Raw genomic sequence first — 27,229 nt, 5'->3', positions numbered from 1 at the left:
TGTCTGTCATCTTCATTTTTTGCCAAGTGGGGCAAAATTTCCCCAAAAATTTGACGAGCGGAACTAAGCCTCCCGGTAAAAATTAACACGCTATATGGAAAAATAAATATAAAAGACATTTTATTCAACTTCAAGGAGGCTGCATTTATTATTTTCTGCACTGTAACACGATTTATTCGCCCAAACTTTCATACAATCACACGCACACAAAATACACACAGACACAAACTGTGGAATAGAACACTTACTTACACTGGCGAATATTCAACTCAGTCACACAAAGGGCCTACTCTTTCTCATTCACAGTATCGGTTTTATCAAACTTTCACACCTACAAACTATCTCAAATGTACACTTTCTCTCAGACTCATCAAAGGCCTAGTTTTCCTTTACTACTAAAAAAAAAGAGGCATCACTGAAATTATTGTAGTAATTGATGTTGTCTTCTGTGTCTACGCCTTCTAGAAGACGAAACGAGATTATATAAAGAAAAACTTTGTTCAGCATCAGGTGATGAGCATGTTGAAAAGGCATACTGGGACGCCAAGGCAGCGAGAGCTGGAACATGATCTGCGACAGACTTCCAGAAAAGAGTCAGATCAATGATTCCAGTATCGGACTCTCTTACAGCACTAGGCCCCAGTTTCTCAATATATCGAGTCAACTCATGCTGAGGAAGATGACAAAAATCAGGAATTGCAGTGTATGCAGATACATTGCGAGGCATAAGAGGAACGGTTCTTTGGACTGAAAATCAATTTTTTCATTATTTTGTTTTCGCTGTTTTTTTTTGTTTTTTTTTAAAAACAAAAATGTGCGGATCGCCCTGATATTTGCGGCCGCAAATAATGCAGATGACAGTCATGTTATATTGAAAAAGCTTTGGCTTCAGGGGGACCCAAACGTCTCGCGGATTTTCAGGCAATTTTTTCAGGGGGCAGATTCAGGCCTGATTAAATTACAGGTATACCATAGAATTCTTTTTGATTAAAGAGGCAAAGCAATCAATAAATAAAAGTAATATTTATTACCCGGCTGTACTTGTGAAGCGTGATCATTAGTAATAAATGTATAAATTTGACATCAGTCTTCTTATTTAAAAATGGCAAATTAAACAAAACATAGCTGGTGAAAGACCAAATTTTTATTAAAATTATTTAAATATGAATTTGCAAATCTGTCCCCCTCCTCTCATTTCTAATGGCGTCTATGTAAGGAAATAATCTAGTGAACTCACCCATCCAATGAAACAAAACTCATAGTAATAATACTTATTATTTAAGAAAAAAAATAATAGTGTAATAATAATAATTATGATAAGGATTGCCTTCTTTCAATAATTTAATGTGAAAGTGAAAGGAGTTGGTATTGGCGGTGCTGAAGTGACTGATTCCACCGCTAAGAGTAAGAGCAAGTCTGAATGTACCAAATTTTCGAAATTTTTGAGGGACAAATGCAAAATGATGACTAAAGGATGGAAGGCAGTGGAATGAGGTTAATATTGAAAGGTTATTTTCCACCTAAACAAAGACGGTCCTCATTTTGAATTTTTATTTTGCTCTCTCAAGGCTTGAAGTTGAAGAGTATGTTTGTCAATTTCATAAACAAGAATCAATGATTCACAAGTTGCATGACAGTAAGGCATAGAGAACAATCTCGAATTGAAGGACACATTTATTGGTAAAGCTACCTCTGATATTCTCAAAAGCTATAAGAATAGGAATGAATTGCTGATGGAAGTCTCTCGGGTGTACATTGTGCTAAACATCTTATCCCTATAAGATCATTGTCAGTTTGTCAGCCCTAGATTCAGAGGTCCCCCGCCATAGTGTCATTAGCATCTACCTTAAATACAACTTGTCTGAAATATATATGAAACTTGTACTGATTTGAGTTATGAACAATAAGGACTTAATAGAGAGAGTTGTTGTGTGGTGGAATGAACACACACTGACTTTCCAGTTCTAAGTCAGTGAGAGCTTGCTTGTCAATATTCCATGGCCCCAGGTAGAGAGAGAGAGAGAGAGAGAGAGAGAGAGAGAGAGAGAGAGAGAGAGAGAGAGAGAGAGAGAGAGAGAGAGAGAGATTTTTTGTTTGTTTGTTTGTTTGTTGCTTTAGGTCTCTTCCAACACAATTGAGGTTATATGAGAGACCGCTGAAACAAAAAAAACAAGCAATCTAACAAAAATAGTACAAATGTAAATCAAAATCATAACCTAAAGATATCATAAGCTAAATTATAAATAACCAAGAACAAACAGGCAGAAGATTTACAGAAAAAAAAAAAATCCCCTGTCAAAAATACAATCACAAACCAAAGAAGCAGGATAGGCTAGTAAAGAGAAGAAGAAACGACATCACTATCGGATCGTACACCCATGCGAACATCATAGGTATGTGATTCAAGGGTGATGCTCCTATCCAACCACCCGCAGAGAGAGAGAGAGAGATCTTTTGTGAGAACGAAGGATTTGTAAAAAGGACAAGTGTGGCAATATGAACATATCAACATTCTCTGCTGTACAAACTGTATAGTATTCATTAAAAGCAAAGAACACCGCTGCTCTGGATTGTTTTAAAAGACAAAGATGTTGATCATAGTGAAAAAGTCCTTGTAAGTTGTATAAAAACAAATCTTCTCTGTGAGTTACATTGGCTTCCTGTGGAGAAAAGAGTTGCCTCACTATAAGTATAAGACTTGTACTGTCGTCTACAAATCCGTGAGCACTAACAGTCCCTATAAGACTTCTAAACATCTATGTCTCCAATAGAAACTTGAGGTCAAGCTATGACCAATCAATCCTTGTCAAACATATGACCTTGCGTAAAATAGGTGAGAAATCTTTTAAATTTTCAGCTTCCCATTTTTGGAACTTCTCCCATCACATGTGAGATGCTCAGATTCGTCGAAACTTTCAAATCATAAGTTGCTATACTATTTATTATCATGTATTGTTGTTAAATTGATTTCACATCACTTTTCCATCTACACTTGATTTACTGTAATATGTTTTGTTTTATATCGTTGTAAAGCGCTTAGAGAATGTGACAATGAGGTGAAGCGTTATATAAATGTTACAAAATGCGAAAGAGGAAAGAGATAAGAGAGAGAGAGAGATGTTCAACCCAGAACTTGAGTAGAAAGTTTTTTAAAAAAACAGGCAAAGGCAGTCTATGAGAAAGCTATAAAGACAGCTTGTAATCATCATGTAAAAAGCTGCAGTCCACGTCTACAATAAAGCTGAATCAGGTAAGGCACTTCTAGATAAAAGACCAAAAACAAACTTGTGCTGTTTCAATAAATTTAATAGCTACCCTCCTACTTTAGCTATTATTAAACAAAGATCCAGGTGAGTTTTATGTTTGCCTGAAAATTTTCTCGTTTTTTACTGATCTGATATAATTTATAATGACTCCATTTAGTTGGGTTAAAAATAAATGTAATAAAAAGCATGTGCCCAAGACTGAGCTGTGATTATTAATAAAACAAAACAAATCTAAACATTATCATGGGATAAAAACAAACACAAAAATGATGGAAACACTCGAATGGCATCACCATGTCAGGAAAAACAAAAACCGCATTGTGATCGTAGTTTCAATCTGTGATCTAAAGGACAAACAAGGAAAATTCTAGAATATTAAATGTAATCTTGTCTATACCACAATTTTTTTCTAGCCGCGAATAAGTTATAAGTATCTTGATTATTAACTATTTGGTTCCACACCAGATGTAATGGACAAGTGAAAGACAACAGGATTGCATTATAATTATACATATTTGTGTTGACTCTTTGGTAAAATGACTTCTCAACATTTATATAGATTTTCTTTGCTGAATCTTGATTACAAATAAGCAAATCATACCATTGCAAAGACACTAATGGAAACATTACACATGTAGATTAATGAATCAACTTAATCATGTGTTTTTTGTTTTTCCATAAAGAAAAAAAAAGACATTAATAAAAAAACCAAACTGGATTGTCTCTTTTGTTCATCTCATCTAAATGTCCATCCCCTTAATTGTGCAAACTTACTCATTAAAATTGATTTAGGAAATGTAAACGTCTTTCAGTGTAAACATTATTATCCGTAAGTCGTTAATCAATATAAGAATATAAATGATTGGAAGAAAAAAAAAGAGAAATTAACTTTTCAAAAATTGCTACTCTCTTAACTTAATCTAAAGACAATACAAAAAAATAATCATTTGCTTCATTCTAATTCTAGTTTATCTAAAGATTTTACGAATCAATTTTTATGGTTTCAATCTCTGGTTACTGATCTCCACTGCATAAATGAAAGCTGTCCAAAGTGTGATAGGAATTCCTCCCTTATTTAGCAGCATTCCTCTCTTTGATATGGATGTCCACAACCTCTTCCAAGGCACTCAGTGGGACGGCTCCACATGAAAGTATGCAATGGTGGAATTCTTTGATGTCAAATTTGGAACCTGTAATAATAATAATGGTGATGATAAATAAGTAAATAAATAAAATAAAATTCCCTTTATGCATTCCATAGGGGAAATTTGTCTCTAGGGGCTATTCCAAGGAAGACTGGAATAACCCAGGCATCAGCCACAGTGCAGCGCTGCAAATTGAGCTAGGGTGAGGTGACTTGGTCAAGGCCACACAACGCAGCGGCGAGTGATTGAACTCGGTACCTTTCGGGTATGAAGCAAAGACTGTACCGCTGAGCCATGCTGCCCCTAATGATGATGATAATGATGATGACATTAAAAATAATAATGATAATAATAATAATAAACAGAATTCTTAATATAAATAAAAAGTTCAGTACGGATATAATAGAACAACACCCCTGGCAGAAATAATAAGGGAAAAAAGTGGTGGTGCAATAACGTGCATAGGTTGTTTCCATCAATGCATTTCAAATGTCCTCTACTGCAATGATAATTATAATAATAACAACAATATTAATAATAATACAGTCTACTCAAGATAAGACGATGCCTAGGGGAACAGAAAATAAAATCAACTTAACCGGAGTGTAACTGAGCAAAAATGTGTGTGAACAAAGCAAGCCAATCTAGAATAAGTATGACCCTTCATGTCGCGATTTCCGCTGACATTGCTTGGTTGCATCAAATTGATCAGAGAAGTAGAGGTCCCTGAAGTGGTCGTCAGAGGCTCCTACCCCCAATAGCCCCAAAGGGGAATCAGAAAACATAAAAAGCGGAATTTGAGATCAAAAAGCGGAATCAACTTACTGTTATTGACTATGAATGACATGCTTTGCAACAGAAAATGTAATAGACAATCCAAAAGTACTTAAATGATACAATATAAAATGTGTAAAAATGTGCAGATTGTTTAAAGACTAAAAAGGGGGTCAAATAATACTAGAGGACACAGGCCCTAGCAGTCTCAGAGCAAAGGATGGATTTAAGCTTGTCAGGATCCCCCCCCCCCCCCCCAACACACACCTAATCAAACAGAAGCGTGCCGGCACACACACACATACAAATACGTACATAGGCCTAAAATTAAATAGGGAAAGAAGCCTGTACCCAATAATACCACCGATTGGAGCCAACATATAATATTACTTAGGTCATTGACCTCAATATTGGAGTCAACATAATAATACTTCGGTCAGCCCCCCCCCCCCCCCTCCCTAAAATACAATATTATCTGACATCAAGTGCACACACTTTGAAGGGACTAATCAGACACACAAAATGTGTGTTGATTGACCATAGGAGATGCTGACGAAATAAGCCATAGCTCACTTTTTTTTACTAGAGATTTAAAAAAAATTATTTTCCTGGATTGGAAAGCCTTGAATGCGGAATGTAGACCAATTAAGTGGAATTATTCCACGAAAAGCAGAAGGGTAGGAGCCTCTAGGTCATGCTTCTTGTAAATCGTCAAGACAGAAATGGCTGGTATGCCAATTTCCTCTGCGATGATTTTCTGTCGCATGCCAGACTTTTCAGCGATAGATTTGCCATTGTAGTTGTAGACTTGACTTGAATTCTTGATAAAATTGATACTAATTAAGAGGGTCAATAGGTAAGATTGCCTGGGATTAGAACAAAATAAAAAAAATCAAAAAAAAAATCTTGGAACTTGAAGTTGCGACGATGTAAAACGTGAGAGGGAGAAATGAAAGCTATTCGATACTGCTTATGTACATTGAGCACGGACGTCAGGCAAAGCATTTACGTCATATTGGTGTGCGTCAATTGTTCACGGATATTCTAAACCAATGAAATTTCTTACTGGTAGCTTTTTTAACCAATGGAAAAACTTGGTGATTTTATTGTGGTCATGACTGAAAAAAAGAAAATCGACTTAAAGGACATCGACTTATGTGGAGTTGTTTTTTTTTTACTAATGTTATATAGGAAGAAGGGGGGGGGGGGGGGGGTTAAAAAATCGACTTAAGCAACGTCGACGTATCCAGAGTGCACTGTAATAACAATAATAATGATAATAATTTGAGTCCTACCTAGCTTTTCCTCCGCCTTGCGCCGAAGTTCCCATATCTTTATCTCTCCAACTTTATAAGCACATGCCTGTTAAAAATGTTTTATAATAGAGAAAAAAAGATAACCAAAAATTGTTTCAGGCAACATGAAATACTTCAAGAAACTCGTTGAAAGACAAATCTTGTTTGTTTGTTTTTTTTGTTTTTTTGTATAATAAAAATGTTTGTTGATTCCTTTCAATAACCCTGACCCGAATCGTTTTAATTTCTCATTAAGAGTGAATTAAAACAATCACAAATAAATGGATCAATATGAACTACACAAATCGAGAGAAAAAAATGATTTAACCATGCTAATGTGTCAAGACAAAAAAATTCCTAAATGTTTAGTTACAATATCTTTGGTGTTACGATTCAAAAGCAATTAAGATCAATATCTATGTTATGTTAAAGGACAGGATCCAATAATGTATAAAAAATATACATTTAAATTTAATGGTAAAATTCAGGGCGGTAAAATATTTACAAATGGCCATACATTAAACCAAAAAAAAGTTATCATGGCAAATGATGAATGCCAGACTTTGCTGAACATCAAAAAAGAGAGCAATCCTTTACAAGATTGGGTGATTATTAATGGTTCGAAAAATATTCCAAATTAGAGATCTCAATGTTATTGTTTAAACAATTGCATTTTTTTCCAATAAATATAATTTTTGTTTATTTTAATTTTTTTTTTTAATATTTATTTTTGGGGGTGGAGGGGTGTGGATCTCTTGAAAAGCAGTCTCTATGAGTATGTTGTGATTGAACTAATAATAGATGTCCTGGGTTCAAGTCTCACCCTGAACAGTGCATGAAAAAGTTCTTTACTCACATTCTCTCCGTGTAAAATGAGTACCTACCTCCCAGTTAACAACATTGTGTTGTAACAGTAATATCATGCCTCGTCCTACATTTTAATTGTTGTTGTTGGCTTGGGATTCCCTGTAAGGCGCTTTCGGCACGTTTAGTGGATATTGCGCCATATAAATGCTCAAGTTAAAAAATAAAAATGTCAGCTGAAGATTTCCTCAATTATTATTGTCTCAGTCTACGATAGGGGTCCTGATTGCTCAGTAGTAGATCCCTCACAAGTTTGTATCACTCCTGGCTGCATTCGAAATTACATCTGACCTCTCCAGTCACCAACAGTGATTGGGTAGCTGGCATTATTAGATTTGACAGAAAGTACTTTGCAATAGACTAGGAAAGACCATTTTACGCTTTTATGACAATTAACACAAATTTTAGGAAATTATACCAGTAGGTATAATAGTAAGTAGAATATATTTTACCTGTCCAGGCCAAGTGATGTATCTTTGAACTTCCTTCTCCACTGACTTCCGGTTTTCAAGAGTATATTTATTCATGTATTCTACAGCTTTTTCGTAAGTCCATCTGATATGAAACATTAATTAATATCAATAAGGTTACAGCTGCTGATGATATTGATGACGGTGATGATGGTGGTGGTAATTTAATGATGATGATGAGAATAAAGACTAGTGTTCTTTGGAGAGGAGGCCTAAGAGAAAAAAGATGCTTATCATTATCATAACGATGAATGACAATGACAATAATAATAATAATAATAATAATAATAATAATAATAATAATAATAATAATAATAATAATAAATAATAATAATTGTTTTAAAAAATTATTATAATGACAATTGACGATGATGCTTGGATATGATGATGATGATGATGATGATGATGATAAAAAATCTCTTTAATTTTGTCATGAGAATGAAAAACATCTATGACACAAATTCAAACTTACCCCAAGGCATGTAAACCAGTGTCAACTACAAGTCGAGATGCTCTGAAGATCTCCATGTTGTAGCGTCCCAACCTATATAAAGAAAGTTATATCATCAAATACAACAATTTAAAAATTCTAATTTCCGAGATGAAAAATTGACAGTGCTAAAGCTTTCTTTTTCTCCTTTACACTAATTAATGGCCGAATATATATAAAATCAGTCTACTATATATTAGAACTGGACTTGGTAAAGTTATCCCTGTGTTACAAATGATGCTCTGCCTTGAGCTACCCTCAAGCACGGTTTCCTCGAACTCCTCGGGACATGCAAAAAAGTTTGAAGAAACTATAGTTCAAGGAAACCGTATACTGCCATTAAATTTGATAGGGGGGAGGCAGGGGAGGGGGGAGGTCAGTGTGACTCAGCAGTATGACCGTCAACAAGCCGTTTCTCCCTAGATCAATTTGCGGCGCTGTGCTGTGGCTGATACCTGGGTTATTCCAGTCTTCCCTTTGAATAAACCCGAAGACAAATTTCCGCATGAGAATGAATAAAGGGAACTTTATTATTATTTACTTTATTGATATGTTACAAGGGGTATGTGTGTGTGTGGAGGAGATTGCTGTATCAAAACATTCATTTACCGCTGTAGCCAACCACCTGCCAATCATGGCACATGGCATTGAACTTTAAACTGCAACCAATGGCAAGTGATAAGAATAATAAGCAGAGAGGTGTCATTTATGTGAAATGGCGATGGAGTGTGTGAGTGGCTGTGTGTGTCTGCATGTGTATTATATACTGCACACAAACACATGGAGTGTAGATACATACACACATAGATAACTGCCAATATCACAGTAAGTCATCAATGGTTGAAATCAAGGGGCAATTTAAGAAAAAAAAAAACCTTTAATTAATTAATTATTTAAAAACGTTGGCTGGGTGAAATTAGTTCGAGGAAACCACGTTCGAGGTAAAAATCTGTTTGAGGACGGAACGGAATGATAACAGAATAATAAGGAAAAAATTTGGGACATTCGAATGAGTTCGATGAAACGGTGCTGGAGTGTAATAGGGGCCTACATATCTTTTGTTTGTGGTTGAGCATGCGTGTTGTATGAATTTGTGAGTGTGAGTGATTGTGATTTTTGGAAAGAAAACTTCCATTGAGAGCAGTCAATCACCTTTCGAAGAATAATATTTATTTCGCATTCATCATTCCAGTTTATTTTCAAACGGAAACACAGAAAGCGAAGGACTGGAGATAACAAACCAGAATAATGTATGCATGTCGGTAGCAAAATAGAGAGAAACGAACTGGTCCGACACACACTGTGTGTGTTAGTTGATACTGACTAAGCGTGCGTTTGACTCGTGACAAGACAATACACTGTCACCCCTCTTTCTCATCTGTGGCATAGTAGGCAGTGAATACATCCACTCCAGCAGAGTGTGCAGTGGATGTTAATCGACAAGATAGAATGATAATAAACCTAGCTGACTGGTGTGTTCCCCGTGTGGTGTCCGGGGTCCCTCAACTGAGAGGGTCAAGAATAGCCCAACGCCAAGCCAGCGTGTCGTAAAAGGCGACTAATGGTGTGTGATTCCCCCCTCTTTGAGTCACCTGGTCCTCCAGGTTGGGGGTTGGCAAAGGGTTAACACCCTTTCCGTTAAACTCAAACCGTTACAGAAACACAGACAGACAAACTAAATCCTTTTTTTAGCTTGGGCGACCGAAGAGTTTCTGGAATTACAGAATTTATGAAGGACAACAGACAAAGCCGAAAGGACTCTGCTGACCCGATGACGTCTTCGCCAAACAAGCAGCTTCGAATTGCGTCGTGGAACGTTCGCACCATGTATGAAGCAGGAAAAAGCTCTCAAGTTGTGACTGAGATGAGAAGATACAGGCTGCATATACTTGGAGTAAGCGAAACCCACTGGATACAATCCGGACAGAAACACCTCAAGTCTGGGGAGAAGATTTTATATTCAGGGAGAGGGGACGGGATTCATACACAGGGAGTAGGAATAATTCTAAGCAAGTTTGCCCAGAAGTCACTGAGAGGATGGGAACAATGCGGAGAAAGGATCATCATGGCGTCTTTTACAACACGGAGTAAGAAGATCAGCATGAACATTGTACAGATCTATGCCCCAACAAATGATGCAACAGATGAGGACAAAGATACATTTTATGGTCTGCTACAACAAGTCATTGACAAGTTGCCAAGGAAAGACATCAACATATTGATGGGAGATGCTAATGCAAAAGTGGGACAGGATAACGTAGGCTATGAAGGTATCATGGGACGTCATGGCATGGGAAAAATGAATGATAATGGAGAGAGATTTGCAAATTTCTGTGCATTCAACAGCTTGGTGATTGGAGGATCAGTGTTCCCCATAAGAGGATCCACAAAGCAACTTGGGTCTCACCAGATGGTGTGACAGAGAATCAGATTGATCATTTTTGTATCTCTCGTAGATTCAGACGTTCATTGGAAGATGTGACAGTACGGAGAGGGGCAGATGTTGGATCAGACCACCACCTGCTATTGGCAAAGCTTAAGCTCCGACTCAGAAAACACGGGGCCAGATCACATACAAGAAGAAAATTCGAGGTGAATGCACTTGATGGGGAAAAGAATGAGGAATTCAAACTACAATTGAGTAATAGATTCCAACCTCTTACTGAGCTCGAGGAGGACATAGATGTAGAGTCACATTGGGCAAAGATCAAGGAAGTCTACATAACAACTTGCCACGAGGTATTGGGGGTAAAGAAATCGGAACATAAAGAATGGATAAGTCCAACCACCTTGGACCTTATTGAAAAGAGGAGAACAAGGAAGGAACAAGTGAATGCAAGCCGAACAAGGGCTTCAAGACTGGATGCACAAGAGCAGTATCGAGCCATAGCTAAGGAAGTCAAAAGATCTGTGAAGAAAGACAAGGAAGCATTCATGAACAGACTTGCAGAGAAAGCAGAAGCAGCAGCGACTGGAGGACACATGAGGATCCTTTATCAAACTACCAAGACACTTGCTGGAAAATATGGGAAACCAGAGGTACCAGTCAAAGACAAAGATGGGAAAACTATTTTTGGAAAAGAGGCTCAATCTGAACGATGGAGGGAACATTTCAACTGCCTTCTGAACAGACCACCACCAGACAACCAGCCAGAAATTTTGCCTGCAAGGAATGAGCTACCAATTAGCTGTGATCCACCATCGATAGCAGAGATTGTGGGTGCCATTAACAAGATGAAAAGGGGGAAAGCTGCTGGACCAGACCAGATTCCACCGGAGGCTCTAAAAGTTGATGCGAAAAGAAATGCTGAGGCCCTGCACCCACTATTTGAGAGAATCTGGAATGACGGGATATTCCCAAAGGATTGGAAGGAAGGACATCTTATCAAGCTTCCAAAGAAAGGGGACCTCAGTAATTGTAATAATTATCGAGGCATCACTCTTCTTTCTATCCCAGGAAAGGTTTTCAACCGTATTATTTTAGAGAGAATTAAGAATGCAACAGATGCTAAACTGCGGGATGAACAGGCAGGTTTTCGGAAAAAACCGTTCAACCACCGACCAGATTGCCTCTCTGCGAGTCATAGTAGAACAGTCTATAGAATGGAACTCTCCTCTTATTGTCAACTTTCTGGATTACGAGAAGGCTTTCGACAGTATTGACAGAGCAACATTGTGGAAAATTCTGGCACATTATGGACTCCCTGAAAAGATAGTAAACCTCATTAAGGAAATGTATGAAGGATCAAGTTGCAGGGTTGTACATGAAGATCAGCTTACTGACAGCTTTGAAATTAAGACTGGTGTCAAGCAGGGATGCTTGCTCTCTCCATTCCTGTTCATCCTTGCCATTGATTGGCTAATGAAGGAAACCTCCAAAGGGAGAAGAAATGGGATACAGTGGACCCCCTGGACACAGTTGGATGATCTGGATTTTGCAGATGATCTGGCTCTTTTGTCCCACACCCAGGACCAGATGCAAGCAAAAACCACAATTATAAACAGCCTGTCGGAATCAATTGGTCTAAGAATTCACCCTGCAAAGTCAAAGGTCTTGAGGATAGGTACGCGTCAAAGGGAGCAGATCAAAGTAAAAGATCAGGAACTCGAAGATATAGACACTTTCTGCTATCTCGGAAGTATAATTGACAAGGATGGAGGCACGGAAGCAGAGGTGAAAGCACGAATAGGAAAGGCACAGGCTGCATTCACATCTTTGAACAGAGTTTGGAGAACTAAAGATATCTCCCTTCAACTAAAGCTAAGACTTTTCAACTCAAACGTGAAGTCTGTCCTACTGTATGGATGTGAAACTTGGAACGCATCACAGGCATGTATAAGGAGGGTACAGATTTTCGTAAACAGGTGCATGCGTAAGCTACTCAGAATAAAATGGATGGATAGAATAAAAAATGAAGAAGTATGGAAAAGAACACAGCAGAAACCAGTGGGAGAGGATATAGGAAGAAGACGATGGAGGTGGATTGGACACACGCTTAGAAAGAATGACTCAACTATAACAAAGAAAGTATTGGACTGGAACCCTCAGGGCAGAAGATCAAGGGGAAGGCCACGAGGAACATGGAGAAGAATTAAAAAAGCTGATATACAGAGAAGTGGTAAGACCTGGAATGAGATAAAAAAGTTGGCTCAGGATAGAGAAGGATGGAAACTGTTTGTCTGTGGCCTATACCCTGACCCAGGGTGAAAAAGGCAATGATGATGATGACTGGTTTGTTTTGTCTTTGATCTGCGCTTGAAACGGAATAAAAACTTTTTTTTTTTGGAGGCACTCTTTTATTTTCTTCTTGTTGGTTCTGTCTTTCGACATACCAATTATATTTTTACTTTTACTTTTTTCATATTCAGCACTTAACAGAATTTATTGAGCAATATCGTACTGTCAGAAATCTGACAATTGTCGGAAGATTTACAGGCCTTTTCACCCTAACATAACACCAGCATGAGGTGAAGAGTAACCATTTAGCGATGTAACTCAGCAGGGTGAGTAATCTAAAGGTACTCATTTCTAGTCCTACCTGTCGTTCTGTGTAGTCTTGAGCAAGTTACCATGCCTCAGCTTACTAGGCCGTTCTTACATATCATTCAAAAACAATTACTACAAAAACAATCAATTTCAACATAGAAAACCACCTGAGATAAAATCAAATCCTTACACTTACAGTTCCATGTTGTCTTTGTAGATTCCCATCTCTTCACCAAGAGCTTCACAATAAAGTCCCCATCCCTTGAGGGGGAAAAAACAAAAAAAACACAATCATTGAAAAAAAAAATAGGACCATGGCTACTAATGGTAATAGTGAAGGCTATCATTTATGCTAAAGAAAAACAGTAAAAACCAGTTCAACCCAAATTTAAGGGACTTGACATTCTATTTCGGTTTAAACATACCTTTAAAAGTTTTCAGGATTTTCAAGGGGCACAACTCCAAATCATCGTTGATACATTAGGTTGTCTCCCTTATCTCATTGTAAGCTCCGCATCAGTATGTTTTTCGTTATTGTTGGTCTTGTTTGCCTGTTATTTTTTTTGGTTGTATTTGCCTGTTTTTTGGGGGTTTTTTTTGGTGTTTTGTTTGACTGTTTTTTTTTGTTTTGTTTTGTTTTTCTATTTTATAAATCTATTTTTGTATGGTTGATTTAATTTGATTATTTTGTTTTTATTTACCAGCAATAAATCTATTATATAAAATATGGTAATGTGAAATGCATTCCAATATTTAAAAAAAAAACGAAAAAAACAAAAACAACAAACAATTCAGTAGACATGACTTCACAGTTAGTGGCAGTACCTACTAGAAATAAAGTTATCGATGATAATGAGGTGAAGAGAAATCCGAGAGCTGTTGACGCATCAAAGGCTCAAAATAGAGTGAAGATGAAGGGTTCTGTGATATTGATGCAGATCCTCGCAATGTACACACCCTTTTACAGACACCCAGAACCTGCTATTATTTCAGTCACTTTGTGGTTAAGTAATGTACTGTGTGTGTGTCTGTGTGAGTATGGGATATTTGCGTGTGCGCACGTATGTGTATACAAACGAGAATAGGTGCTAAAGAGACATTTGATGATTGAGAGCAAAAATGTTGTAATCTATAAAGATGCTCTTGAGGTTATAAGTGGGTTGGTGGTGAAGTGGAGAGGCTGTGTGACAGTCTAAAATGTGCTATAGTGACGGGTGGTGAATGAATACAATTGAACGCATTAGGTAACAGCTCTTTGTAAGAGTAATAGTTACAGATGATGAAATACGAAATTTTGTTTGGCTAACAATTTTTTTCATTGGTTACTCTGCAATTTCTTTTCGATTTAATGATAGTTTGACCATAGGGGCTTTCGGTTTACTGATAGGTGATTAACAAAAACAAAGAGGAAAAAATGGCAACAATTTGATTTCTTTTTGGTTTAGAGGTTTTCGTTTTATCTAGTTTTTACTGTATTTTGTATATTTTAATGCAATTCAGTGACTTAACAAAATGGATAGTCACAGATTTTAACTCTTCCAGTGGACCAATGTTGAGTAAAGAGAAAAGAAAAATGCTTTTGCGAAAATACTGATCCAGATAAGCAATTTATATTTTTAATGAGGAGGAAAATGTAATGGCTTTCTTGGACAAATGAAGAGCTACTCCATCTTTCATAAACCATTAATTTTTTTCTATCATTGTTGCACCAAGTTCACAGTTCCTGTTTCTCCATTCTCATTCAAAATCCAAAATGGTCCAATCAAACCGTTTGAACTCATGGTAACCTGAGCAGTAGCATTCTTCAGAAGATGATTTTATTCCATGATAATATTTGCTTTTTCTGATCCAGAAAAAACAAAGTTTATGTGAGGATCTTGATAAAAATGCATCACTAAACCAGATGTTATTAAAAGACCCTACATTGTCATTCTTCTTCTGTAGAGAAACTGATTGATTTATTTAGGGAGTAAATCCCATGTGGGACATAATGTGAATAGTTTGTATAGAGGTCCTGTTTCAGATTTCTCTGGATTAAAGTCTGAATAATTTGCAGCTTGTAGAGCGACACAGAGATGACTTCTTGGGTTCAGCCAAAATGATACAATGTTCTCATCAGTCTTTGCACTACAACCATGAGGCACACTTTTTTGTATGAAAGATTGACAAGCATCCCCTAGTTTAGAACTCATTCTACCAATGTAGGATTGATGTATCTGTTGGTAGCCAAGCATTACCTTTTTCTATTCGTGCCCCTGGCCCTTTTTAAGGCTTTATTGACAATAAAAGCTTTCAAAGAATCGTACACAAAATCATTGACGATCAAAACAAGTGTTGTTTGTTCAATACTATGTTAAAAATTGGTGTAAAATTTTCACTTATTAAAAAAGTTATTAAAGTCATTTTCACTTTACTCAAAGTTGGTTCAATAGGTAGGTATCACATGAAGAATTTTCAGAGGAAAAGCCAAATTTTCGATTAAAAGTCAAGAAAATAAATTTAACAAACGAATAAAAAATTGGAGGACACATTGTTTTGAAAACTCCAAGATATCTTATTGTTATAAAAAGGCCAAATTTGATGAGATTACTTTATAGATCAGAAATAAGGACAATATAATTTACTCATTCATTTTGATGGAATTGACTGAAACATGTGGTTAATTTCTGATTGGTATCCTACCTCTATATAGCCAGTTTTGAAAGAGAACTTTGAAGGAGCCAAATAATATTTGCTATCCTCTGAGTAACGGCGAAAGTCTGGTAGGTGTGTAGCAGCTAATGAATAAATTCCCTGTATGAAAAAAACAAAAGTAATAGAACAGTTTCATCTCAAATTTCAATATGAGAGTAAAAAAACCCACCAAAATCACCAACATCGATTTGCTTATATGATAGATGTGTATAAAGTAAAGCACCATTATAATTTTTCTTTCGACAGATACATTACAACTACTGTAATGCTATTCATTTAACCTGAATTTAATGAGAAAATATATTTTCCAAGGACTCAACTTTGCACAGCCCCCATCGGGACCAGGACCTGCTGGTCACAAGCTGAGTGTCGAAGCTTTAAACTACAAAGCTATGCGTGTGGCTATGTGGTCTAGTGGTATAGTGGTATGACACTCGCTTTCGGATCGGAAGGTCCTGGGTTCGAGCCTCACTCAACGCATAGTTGAGTCCTTAGAGAAGGCTCTTTACTCGCATTCTCTCACCGTACTCAGGTGTAAAATGAGTACCTGGCCGTTAACAGAGTTGTGGTCTCTGTCCGAAAAAATTGTAACATCGCCTAGCAAGCGTCATGTCCCATCCTAAATGTTAAATGTTGCTGTTGGCCAGGGACCCCTTGTAAGGTGCTTTGAGCACATTTAGTGGATATTGCGCTATATAAAATCTCTTTTTTTTTTTAAAGCTAAACTCACAACAACAACTAAAATTGAGATTAATTCAGGCATGATTGGCCTTATGGCTCTAAATGGGCTTCTCTATATAACCAGCCACATGATTTTTACTGAGGTCAGAGATGTCAGATGTTTAATTGATACCTTTGTATTTTTGTTACACAAATTGTATCATAACAACAGGTGATGTTTATGTTAGAATGTAAATGTAGATATTGTAATGACCTACTCATTGATGTAAATTTTTTACAGGCATTGTTTTGTAGTTTTCAGGGCAAGACTCATTCATAAAATTCAGGCCTATAGCAAAGTAATGGTTCTCTATTGATTTCTCTTATTCACATACAATGCCATAGAAAGCTAAAAAGTAGATTGAAAAGGAATATATTACACAGCCACTCAATCCTCTCCAGGCCTGCTGGCACTTAGGCGATGCTCCACCTAGCAGCTATTTTTGGAGCCATCTTGAGGAACAGACCTCTCTGCTTTAGGTCTCTCTTCAAGGTACGCCTCCAAGTCTCCTTGGGGCAGCCTCGCTTCCTCTTTCCTTGTGGTGCCCATCAGAGAGTCTTCCTTGTCAGTGCAGGTTTGCGACTGGCATACCCCAACCATTGCCATCTTCTCCTTTTAATGAGACTCTCCAGAGACCCCACCTCCGCTCTCACTCCTAGGTCCTCATATGACATTGTGTTCGGCCAAAAATCTTGAAGATTCATCGTAAACATTTGTTTTGAATACTTCAAGTTTCTGGACTATACTGTCTGTGATCTTCCAACACTCAAGACGTTACTCTTAAAAATCTTTATTTTAGTGCTGGAATACAATCCTGTTGCTCTCCAAATTTGTTTAAGGGAATGATTCATAAAATTCAGGCCTATAAAAAGTTGTGATTCTCTATTGATTTATCTCAATCACATGCGATGTCATAGAAGGCTAAAAATAGATTGAAAAGGATTTAAAATTACACAACCACCGTGATATAATACTCTTCAACAGTCGTAACGTCACTTCCTTCCTAATGACGCATGGTAACTTAGTAACACTGGCTCTAAACTATCGGAACAATGGCGGACGCCCGTATGAAATATTATCTCCGACGAGCATAAAAGCGTATCCAGAGGAAAAAAATCCCATAAATTTGATAATGTTTTTACTTTTACACATTCTGATCTCCAGACATATGAAAAGTTCTAGCCAGCATGAAGAATAAAAAGTAATGATATTCTTTGTTTAGAACCAAGATGGCCGCCATTGCCGGGCGACGTGACATCAGACTATTGAATCCAATTGAAAATCATTAAAAAATCGAATATAGAGCATACCTGCAGATGATGTCCAGGTTCTCCTTCATGCAAAGACAAGGCTGGTAATGAATAGGGAATGCTGTAAGAGTAATAGAGAATTTGAATGAATAGCATTTGAAAGTAGTGATAATGCATTTCATAGTGACTATCTTAAAAATGGCTATGATACAGGTAACTAAAATGAAAGGTTTTATGAGCAACACGCATACACTAAGCCAGATTCAATAAGTAAATTACTATAATATAAAAATGAAGAATTTTATGTATATTAATGATGAGACAAAATGTAGTTTTTGTAATATTTCAACATGAAAAAAGACATCATTATCTGAAACATAACGGAAGGATTTGATTTCCATTAGTTGCTCTGGATTAAACAACAATGAATAACAAATATATATTAGATCTCAATTGTCCATTAATATGTCAATTTGTTATTTAGTAACATGTGTCAAACAGAGAGGTGTAAGTATGTGTCACTAGGCAATGCCACTATTTTAATTAAGGGAATAAAAAAATCATCCGATAATAAAATGCATTATCATTCTTAACAATACCATGACTCTAAATTGTTGGCATTGATAAAGTAAGACCCATCCCTGGATCCATCCGGTGTTCCATTTAAGTAATAACCTGCTGGGGCTGATGCATTGTAGGCTGGGGTCAGTTGGATTCTGTATACAACAAATTATCACAAAGAAAAATGTTATTGTATCAGAAGTCTTTATCAAAAATGGTTTTATTACATATTTTTCTTTTGCATCAAACTCAAAATCTACATTTAATTTCTAGAATTATATCGTATGCCAAACAAGGGAAAAAATTAATGAATTATTTCATTCAATCATTTATATATAATAAATTAATATAAAACAGGAAAAACCCCTGAAAAAAAAGTAAAAAATTAGTTTTAATTTACAAATAACGTGACCGTCTTGAAAATGTTCTCCTTTTGTCAACAAAATAAACTATGAATAAGGCAAACTATTTACTTAGGATGAATAAGAAATTTGATATGTCTTAAGTCTTTCATGTCTGATTAATTGTCTACTTTGTATATACAGGAAATTTATAAACTCATACAACAAAGATATGCTCAAAATACTTGCTTCATCTGAATGTCTGGAAGGTCTTTGAAATACTCGCTTATTTTTGGTCTGATTTTCTTTTCGCATAAATCTTGCACATATTTCAAGACCTCATCCTGAAACAATTAGATAATCATGGGGAAAAACTTGTATTCAAAAGTATAGATATATATAATATATAAATCTATATACACATACATGCAGTCATGTCTCTCCAATCCAAACTCCTCTGTTCCCAGCATTTTGTCTGGATTAGAGACACCCACATAATGGAATCAGTTCCTAAAGTATACAAATAAAGAGGAAGAGCCTGTCTGGATAATAGAGACATACAGATTGTGGAGTTCCAGATATATATAGATGTGTGTGTGTGTGTGTGTGTGTGTGTGTGTGTGTGCATGTTCGTATTTGTTTATGACACACGTTTCAAGATTTGAAATTTGTTTATGATCGACTTACACACGTAAAAAGCGAGACACAGTTTCTAGAGGTGCTGTTCATCAAGTATTGAGATTGTACAGAGATTATAATTATAACTCTTTAGTGGAAATCCCACTTATTTCAAATTATCTTTTAAAAAAAAGAAGTCTGGATTGATTTAAACAAGCTGTCTTGAATTCGGGTTTTAAGGAAGATTCTTTTTTTTAAATATTAACACTGACAGTTTTAGATATCCTATATATGTTCCTTCATTCTTGTACCTGTGGACCTCCCTTGCCTTTCCTACTCACTGACCTGTGAACGAAAAGAGTTTGCTTGCTTTTTCTCTATGGCCTCAAGTAACTCTGGCATTGTCTCTGGAAGACCCTCCTTCTTGGCCAGTGCTACAATCTGAGAATTAATTCTTGCAACCTCCTTCAGACCAAGGTCGTGAACCTCTTGAGGAGTCATGGAGCATGTGAGGTGAAAGTTCAAACAACTCTGATACCAGTTATCACCATCTGGCAAACTGTTCACTCCTTCCTTTGGTCTGACATTTTTCATGTAGGTCTGAAAAAAAGAAAAATTGACATGGAAAAAATTGATTGTAAGTCTCCACAGATCAAAATCATCTAGATCTTCAAATACTACTTTTTTTGTAAGGCGCCCAGAGCTCATATTGTATGACATGTTGGCACTATATACATTACACTATTATTATTATTAGAAAATAATATAATAATAATAATAATATAATAATAATAATAATAATAATAATAATAATAATAATGATGATGATGATAATGACGATGATAATAATAATAATAATACTAATAATAATAATAACAATAATGATAATAATAATAATAACAACAACAACAACAACCAACAACAATAATAATAATAATAATAATAATAATAATAATAATAATAATAATAATAATAATAATAATAATAATAATAATAATAATAATAACGTTTCAAAGAGACAAAATATACATCTTACCTCAACAACAAATGTTTTCAAATCATTAAAAGCTGGAATTAGCAATGACTGAATGACATCACAGCACTGTGTCTTCAGCTTTTGAAAGACCTCTGAGTCCAGTCCACATTTGTTTTCCTTGAATGGTTTCATCAAACCCCAGTCTTCAGCTGGGGTGGCCAAAATGATATCTATCTGGCCTGGAATGTCTTGCTGTTAAAGAAAAATGGTGGACGGTGTAGACACCAAAGAGGTGAATCTTGTATATCATTCAATAACAAAATTCTAGCTTCAATAAATAAATAAATAAATAAATAAAATCCTTTTATTATCTTATGGAGTAATTTGTCTCTAATAAAGATGATTCAGGTGTTAATAGCAGCCAAGAAGAGACACAAGCTTCTTAAGGCCCTTGTTTGTTTTGCAATGTAAATGTTAAGGACGTTACGCAATATTTATTTTTTTAACAAAAAAAAATATAAAATGATAAAATTAGTATAACTGCAGGATTATAAAAACAGGTTTACATTAACATAATGGTCTGTGCTTTTTATAATCTAATTCCAAAATCATAACAGAAAGAAAGCTTGGTTCAGACTATAAAGTGTGTAGTCCCATAGCGCCATGAGGCCCATGAAGTTGGGATTAATTCTAGTTTCGGAAGTGTTAAACAAACAGTGGCAACTGCTTGCTACCCTTTGGATAGGACGATAGTCTATCGTAAAGTACTTTCACCAGACCTAGGGTGGACAGGGGTCAGAAAAACTCAGGATTTGATATTGGTCCCTTTAATGGTAAGGCCAGAGCCATATGTACAGTTGACAAAAATATAAACAAAACACACAATAAAGACCCTCATTTCCTAGCGATGAGAAATTGTGTTCAAATCATCTCAGAGCAATCAAAACAAAAAATAATAAAAACTATCAATATTTTAATTGATTTCTTAAACAACTAATTCCAATAAATCCTATATTCATTGTGTGTATGCGTGTGTGGGTGATAAAATCATTAACAAACCATTGAATGTTTAGGATTAACGATTCCCTGCTTGATTCCCTTCTTCAACATTGCAATGACTTGGGCAACCTGAAAAAAAGGAACGACCAAACATCGGTAAGTACTCACATTTCAAAGTAGAAATATTTTGATCAAAAGATTTCCTCTTCTACTTCTGATGACTTGCTTTTAATGTCTCAGACATCTCATTAAATATACAGAGCATATATATATATATATCTCTCTCATACTCATTTCCTTGTAGATCATCACACCATTCAGGCTTACACAATCAATCTTGGGAGAGATCCTAATTGATGGTTTGCCCATTACTAAGCATTAACCAATCTGAAAATTTCCTGCCATTTACCCAGTTTCGACCCTTTCAGTATTAATTTCCTGTATGAAAAGGCCCGAGATACACTTAGTACATGTCAAGCACACAAATAGGTCAGACCCAGTTAGTGAGTATTTCTCACAATATTTTGACAAACTGATAAAGGAATTGCATTGCAAAACTTGACGTCAATGCATTTTTTTCAAACATCTGTGTTAAAATTGTGAGTGATACTCAGGATCTGTGGGCTGTTTACTCCGGGTGATAGGCAAGCACTTAAGGTGGCTATGGGTCTTCGGTTCACTGTTAGGGCCAAAATATACTTCATTTTAAATTTTCGAGTAAAAAATAAAACAACTTAATGTTTATTTGACTAGAATTTAATAAAATATACGATAACTGATGTGATTTTCAAAATTGTATGCACTGTATCTTGATTGAAGAACTGGAGACTCATACTATAAGATAATAGTTAAAAAGGCATCCATGTCAATAGCTTGACAGGCATAGCAACAAGAGGTCATAGAGGAACCATCAATCGATGTCAACAAATGGATATATATATATATAGGGCCTATACAATCTTGATATTCTGAGATGAGTGGTAATGCCGGTCAAAGTATACGACACAATGAACTAATCATCTACTTGACTCAAAAATAACCCTTCCTTGGTTAAAAGAAATGTTGAAATTATTTTTGGACTCTGAATTTGCATTACATTTGACTGATGCTGTTGTAAAGTGTAAAAATAGAAACTTGATTGCAAATAATTGATTTGAAATTGATTTTTATTTTACTCTGGATGGTAATTTCTCCAGTCTGGTCTTTAGATTTTGGAAATCCTTCTCTGATTCAAACTTCATGTAAGCCACGGTCAGGTTGCAGTCAGTGTGGATCCCTTCCAGATAGTTCAATGGCAAAAAATAACTGGAACAAAAAAGTTTTAAATGTTACACTTTTTCAAATAAAGTTAGTTTACCTGTCCCTCCAGGAAAATATCGCGCCCCCCCCCCCCCCCCTCCTCTAAATTATGCCACAAAATGCCCCCCAAAAGTGAAATTATGCCTGTTAAAGTTAAAGTGCACCCGTAATGAAAAGCATATCAAGTGCTTTAATACTTAAACTGATATAGAAAGGTGAATCTAGATATCATAATTTTTGATAGTCGCCCTTATAAACTTAAGGTATTTTGTAAAAAAATTATTCCTCATCTTATTTGATTTTAAAAAATGATAGCTAAATTTTTTAAGGACAATGCAAAACATGACAGGTGTTTTGAAGTGGGCATATAATTGTCATTCTTTCCAAATACAGACAGATTAGATTGTGCTTGATTAAAATATTGAAAAATTATAAATAAGCCAATAAATGTTATATTTTAATCATACAATGGAATATAGATTTCTGATAAAAGTTTTATTCAACAAAATTGAGGATTGTAGTTAATAAAATATCAATCGGGTAATTTATGTCAATTATAGAAATAACAATGTCATGATTTTTTTAAAAGTTAAACGACAGTAACATGATGTATTTTGAAATATACTATTTAAATTGCTTCATTCACAAAAAATAAATAAATACATAAATCAATCAATCAAGTAGCATATCATATTTCTGTCTTCAAAAAAAAAAAATTGAACATTTAGAAATCCTGCCTTAATAAAACTCTGATCAGATTTTCATTAGTGAAATGAGTATCAATTCCAAATATTACAAACTACTCAGCAGAGATTAAAAAGCACCTCAAAGGTCAAATTCTCTGTGACAATTTGGACCCATAATTTCTATAGATTTTGTATCATTGGTTACATGTAGAATTAGAAATATTTATTTCCAAAAATTTGAGATCCATCATGAAAAAAATTAAATAAAAGAGGTCCTGATATCCTCTGAAATGTCAGTCCGTGGAACAAATCGCAAATTCTTACCATGAGCAAGACAATCAAAAATTAAGACAATTTCAAAGAAATTACCTCTTGAATGAAACACCTTTGATGAATGTATTCAAGTCACAGAGAAGTAGTCTATAACTCAAAGCAACATCTGGACTACACTTCAATACGTCCAAAGCTTCTGCAGCTTTAAGAAACTCTCTCACTTTTGACTGGGAAAACAAATATATATTTTGAATTTAAGTGGGAGTGAAATTCATTCTTTTCTTTTTGATTAATTCTATTGTGAAGTCAAAGCCAAATCAGTGATGCTATTTATATATAACATCTCTGTGTAACGGGCATATAATAGGTTTAGTAAAAATCTATTGCTTTAATAAATTTTAAATAGAGGAATCCCATGAGTGTAGACAGAGCTTGCTAACCATGTAAAATACACATGTGGATCAGGAGAATATTCATATCAAATCAAATAGTTTAAGAATTTAATCAAAATCCACATCTCCCTCCTCAATCGACCAAAACAGAAGGCTGAGCCAATATTATGTGAGTAATGAGTGTTTTAGTTTAAAGGGAAAACATCAAGCTGAATACTAACTTCTTGTACATTGATAGTTGCAGGCTTTTAATGAATATAATTTTAAATAAAAATCAGACTACCATTTTATTACTTTGACCAAAATTCTACCAATCCAATCTCTAATTAAAAAACCAACCAAAATCAAGATTTCCGACTTCCCTTGTCACCCAGAATATCTGCATGCACAAGAGGAACAACATTATTTTGTCTAGACAAAATCATCTATTATTTATATTTATTCCCACCTCCCTCCTGACATATGCCTCTTCGCTGATGTCATCCCACTTGTCATCATCTTGGTAGAAGCCACAAAATGTTGCCATCTCAGGACTTTCAGAAATACGCCATTTCCAGACATCTTTGCACAGAGATAAGACAGCACCATCAGCACTCTCCATTTTATGGCAGTTGTATGTTTTATCTCTTTCTATAAAATAAATGTAAAAATCATTAAAATACATATTCACTTGAACTTTAAATTTAGGCAGTTTCTTTATGGTAAATAAAGACAGGTGTATCGCTGTCAATTTTTAGCAAATTTGCTTTAAAGATAAAGCACATAAAGTACTGCCATATTATTAGTTGTCAGTTTTGTCACGTAGTTCTTATATTTTAAAAAACATATCATATACATTCCTTCCCCCATCTTCATCTGCTTCGTAAATGCCTGCACGTTACTTCCTTCACTATCCACACTGTCCAAGGGCTGACTCGTGACAATCTCCTTCCCACTATGAATTTTTCCCCCCCCCCCCCTGATATCCATCATTCAAAAGTCATAAAAAGTCGGTCACGGCCATGGGTCATTTTATTTATCAACTCAATGACTGCTGGAGGAGTGTGTTTAATTTTACCAACAAATTATTACTAATCACTCGCTCACTCATTCCTCTACAAACAGCTGATCCTTGGGGGACATGAGGGTGCAGACTTCACAACCTCACGCCATTCATCACGGTCTCTGGCCTTTTCTAGAAGGCTATTACTATTTCTATTAAAATTAAGGTCTAGGCCTGTCCACTCTTTGATGTCTTCTTGCCATAGTTTTTTTTCTTCTGTATATAGTACTGAAAATATTATGTACTAAATAAAAAATAAAAAATAACCAAATCAACAGATATCGACATGAAAATCAATATCCCCGGGCAGCCATGATGAGAAGAATGAAAAAATGGCATTTCGGCACGGAGTTAAAAAATGTCACTCATAGATATACTGCCATTCTTTTTAAAAACACAGTATATATGCAATGTTAACCACATAGCACATACTGTGTTCTTTAATAAAATGGCAGTATAGAGCCCTGAAATTTGGCATGAATAAAGTTTAGATGTTATTCAAACGTTTTCATTTTAAAAACACACGCTGTAAATAAAAAAATACCGTAGACGCATCTGAGAATTCCCAGATTTTAACTTCATATAACTTAACTCCTGACATTTTAGATGGATTTTTCGTTATTTCACACCATTTAAAAGGAAATTGAAAGATGAGAAAGATTATACCAAAATATCTGCGATATTCCTCTTCATCTTAACAAAGTAATGCATCTTTTACTGAATCCCCCTAAACGCGACATTGCCCTAACCAGAAGGCCTTCCGAAAGCTCCTCAGTCTCTTGCAACTTTCAATTTGTATTTTCACAGTGGATCTTTGTCACACGATTTATTCAATTTGTCAATACATTATAAATATAATGGTATCTAGTAGCATTTTCATTTTAAAAACTCTAGAACAAACCTTGATAGATTGGTTAGTGAGAGATTAAAATTTCCTAATACTAATATGACTTTTCATTCAGATTAGCTCTTGGTCGGAGGCTTTTAAATTAGGGTTAGTTGAATAAGTTATAGTTATAGGTCTTAGTAAATGCGCTAGGGTGTTTGGTTTAACCGATTATGGTTAGTTAAGGCTAAGGACACTAGGTTTTATTTTTTCTTAGAGTTAGTTGAGGGAATATTTGGGTTGTTTCCCTTAGCACGATGAGCTTTCGGAAGGCCTCTCCACAAAACTGCCTACTACTCTATAGACTACTATAGGCTAGATCCATACTGACATTGAGAAAAAAAAACCGAACAAAATCAAAATACAAGAAAATGAATGAAAATGGATGGATGAATACCTAGCCCAATATGTCAGGAGGCAATCGAACTTGATGATCAAGAAATGGGGGTAAGGGGTTGTTTTTTTTTGTTTTCTTCTCAAGTTTCAATTTATCCCTTCTCTTATCTCTCAAATTTCAATGTCGTTGATCTCTCTCACTCTCAGTCTCAGTTCCATAAATTTTCCTTCCTGCTCAGTTCCAAGATAAAGAACCGAAAGCGAAAGTTGTTGGAACGGAAATGTACGTCAACGACTTTCGAAAATGGAACTGTGTTTTCAGTCCACCAGTTCACTGAAAACACAGCTGTGTATTCAGTCCACCGGAAATAAAGATATTTTAAAAGGACCAAATATCGCCGATACTTACCTAATCAATACTGACGACTTTGATACTGAGCCTATTATAGGCATCATCAGAAATGGACAGGAATAAAATTTATAGCAATTCAACGGCTTAATAATATCATTTACAGTGTTTTATTTACTCTCAGAAAATCTTGATTGAGAGTTGTTCGAAACTGGGTACCTGAAATAGATCTCAATTCTCGAAACCGATTTATCAAACATTGACGAGATTCTTACCGAGGCTGCGAGATAGTCAGTGGCCTGGCCAATTTGGCCACACAGAGAATAATGTTTCCACAATTAATTTAAAATTAACATTTATATCTATTTTTAATTTTTCCTAGTCCTTTAGAATTTTTTGTGATTATCAAAACCGATGAATTTTCCAAGGAGATCAGAGTATTAGTATTGCTTGCCCAAGTAAGGTTCTATATGGTCACTTTTCACATCGATCACTGGCCTCGAGTGCGGTCGTAG

At 35.5% G+C, this 27,229-nt stretch overlaps 1 protein-coding gene across 1 annotated transcript in view; it reads right to left on the bottom strand.

Moving 5' to 3' along the window:
• LOC144971169 (uncharacterized) overlaps positions 1 to 26,647 on the bottom strand; it is a 27,307-nt gene extending 660 nt beyond the window's left edge. Inside the window, exons 1-16 of the mRNA XM_078911653.1 lie at positions 26,427 to 26,647; positions 24,550 to 24,731; positions 23,806 to 23,936; positions 22,627 to 22,756; positions 21,512 to 21,580; positions 20,513 to 20,704; positions 19,822 to 20,076; positions 19,108 to 19,202; positions 18,556 to 18,672; positions 18,017 to 18,077; positions 15,974 to 16,084; positions 13,488 to 13,552; positions 8,287 to 8,358; positions 7,797 to 7,899; positions 6,481 to 6,547; positions 1 to 4,456 (exon numbers count right to left, since the gene is read on the bottom strand). The exon at positions 1 to 4,456 is cut by the window's left edge and continues 660 nt beyond it. Coding sequence (XP_078767779.1) covers positions 4,338 to 4,456; positions 6,481 to 6,547; positions 7,797 to 7,899; positions 8,287 to 8,358; positions 13,488 to 13,552; positions 15,974 to 16,084; positions 18,017 to 18,077; positions 18,556 to 18,672; positions 19,108 to 19,202; positions 19,822 to 20,076; positions 20,513 to 20,704; positions 21,512 to 21,580; positions 22,627 to 22,756; positions 23,806 to 23,936; positions 24,550 to 24,702 — 1,740 coding nt within the window. The 5' untranslated portion in view covers positions 24,703 to 24,731; positions 26,427 to 26,647 and the 3' untranslated portion in view covers positions 1 to 4,337. The remainder of the gene's footprint in view (positions 4,457 to 6,480; positions 6,548 to 7,796; positions 7,900 to 8,286; positions 8,359 to 13,487; positions 13,553 to 15,973; positions 16,085 to 18,016; positions 18,078 to 18,555; positions 18,673 to 19,107; positions 19,203 to 19,821; positions 20,077 to 20,512; positions 20,705 to 21,511; positions 21,581 to 22,626; positions 22,757 to 23,805; positions 23,937 to 24,549; positions 24,732 to 26,426) is intronic.
• Positions 26,648 to 27,229: the final 582 nt, after the last annotated feature.

Source organism: Berghia stephanieae, chromosome 4, assembly GCF_034508935.2.
Source record: "Berghia stephanieae isolate SIO BIC M18660-M18661 chromosome 4, UCSD_Bste_1.3, whole genome shotgun sequence".
Classification (NCBI taxonomy): domain Eukaryota; kingdom Metazoa; phylum Mollusca; class Gastropoda; order Nudibranchia; family Aeolidiidae; genus Berghia; species Berghia stephanieae.
The sequence above is the reverse complement of the archived record's forward strand: the minus strand, read 5'-3'. Positions and strand labels throughout refer to the sequence as shown.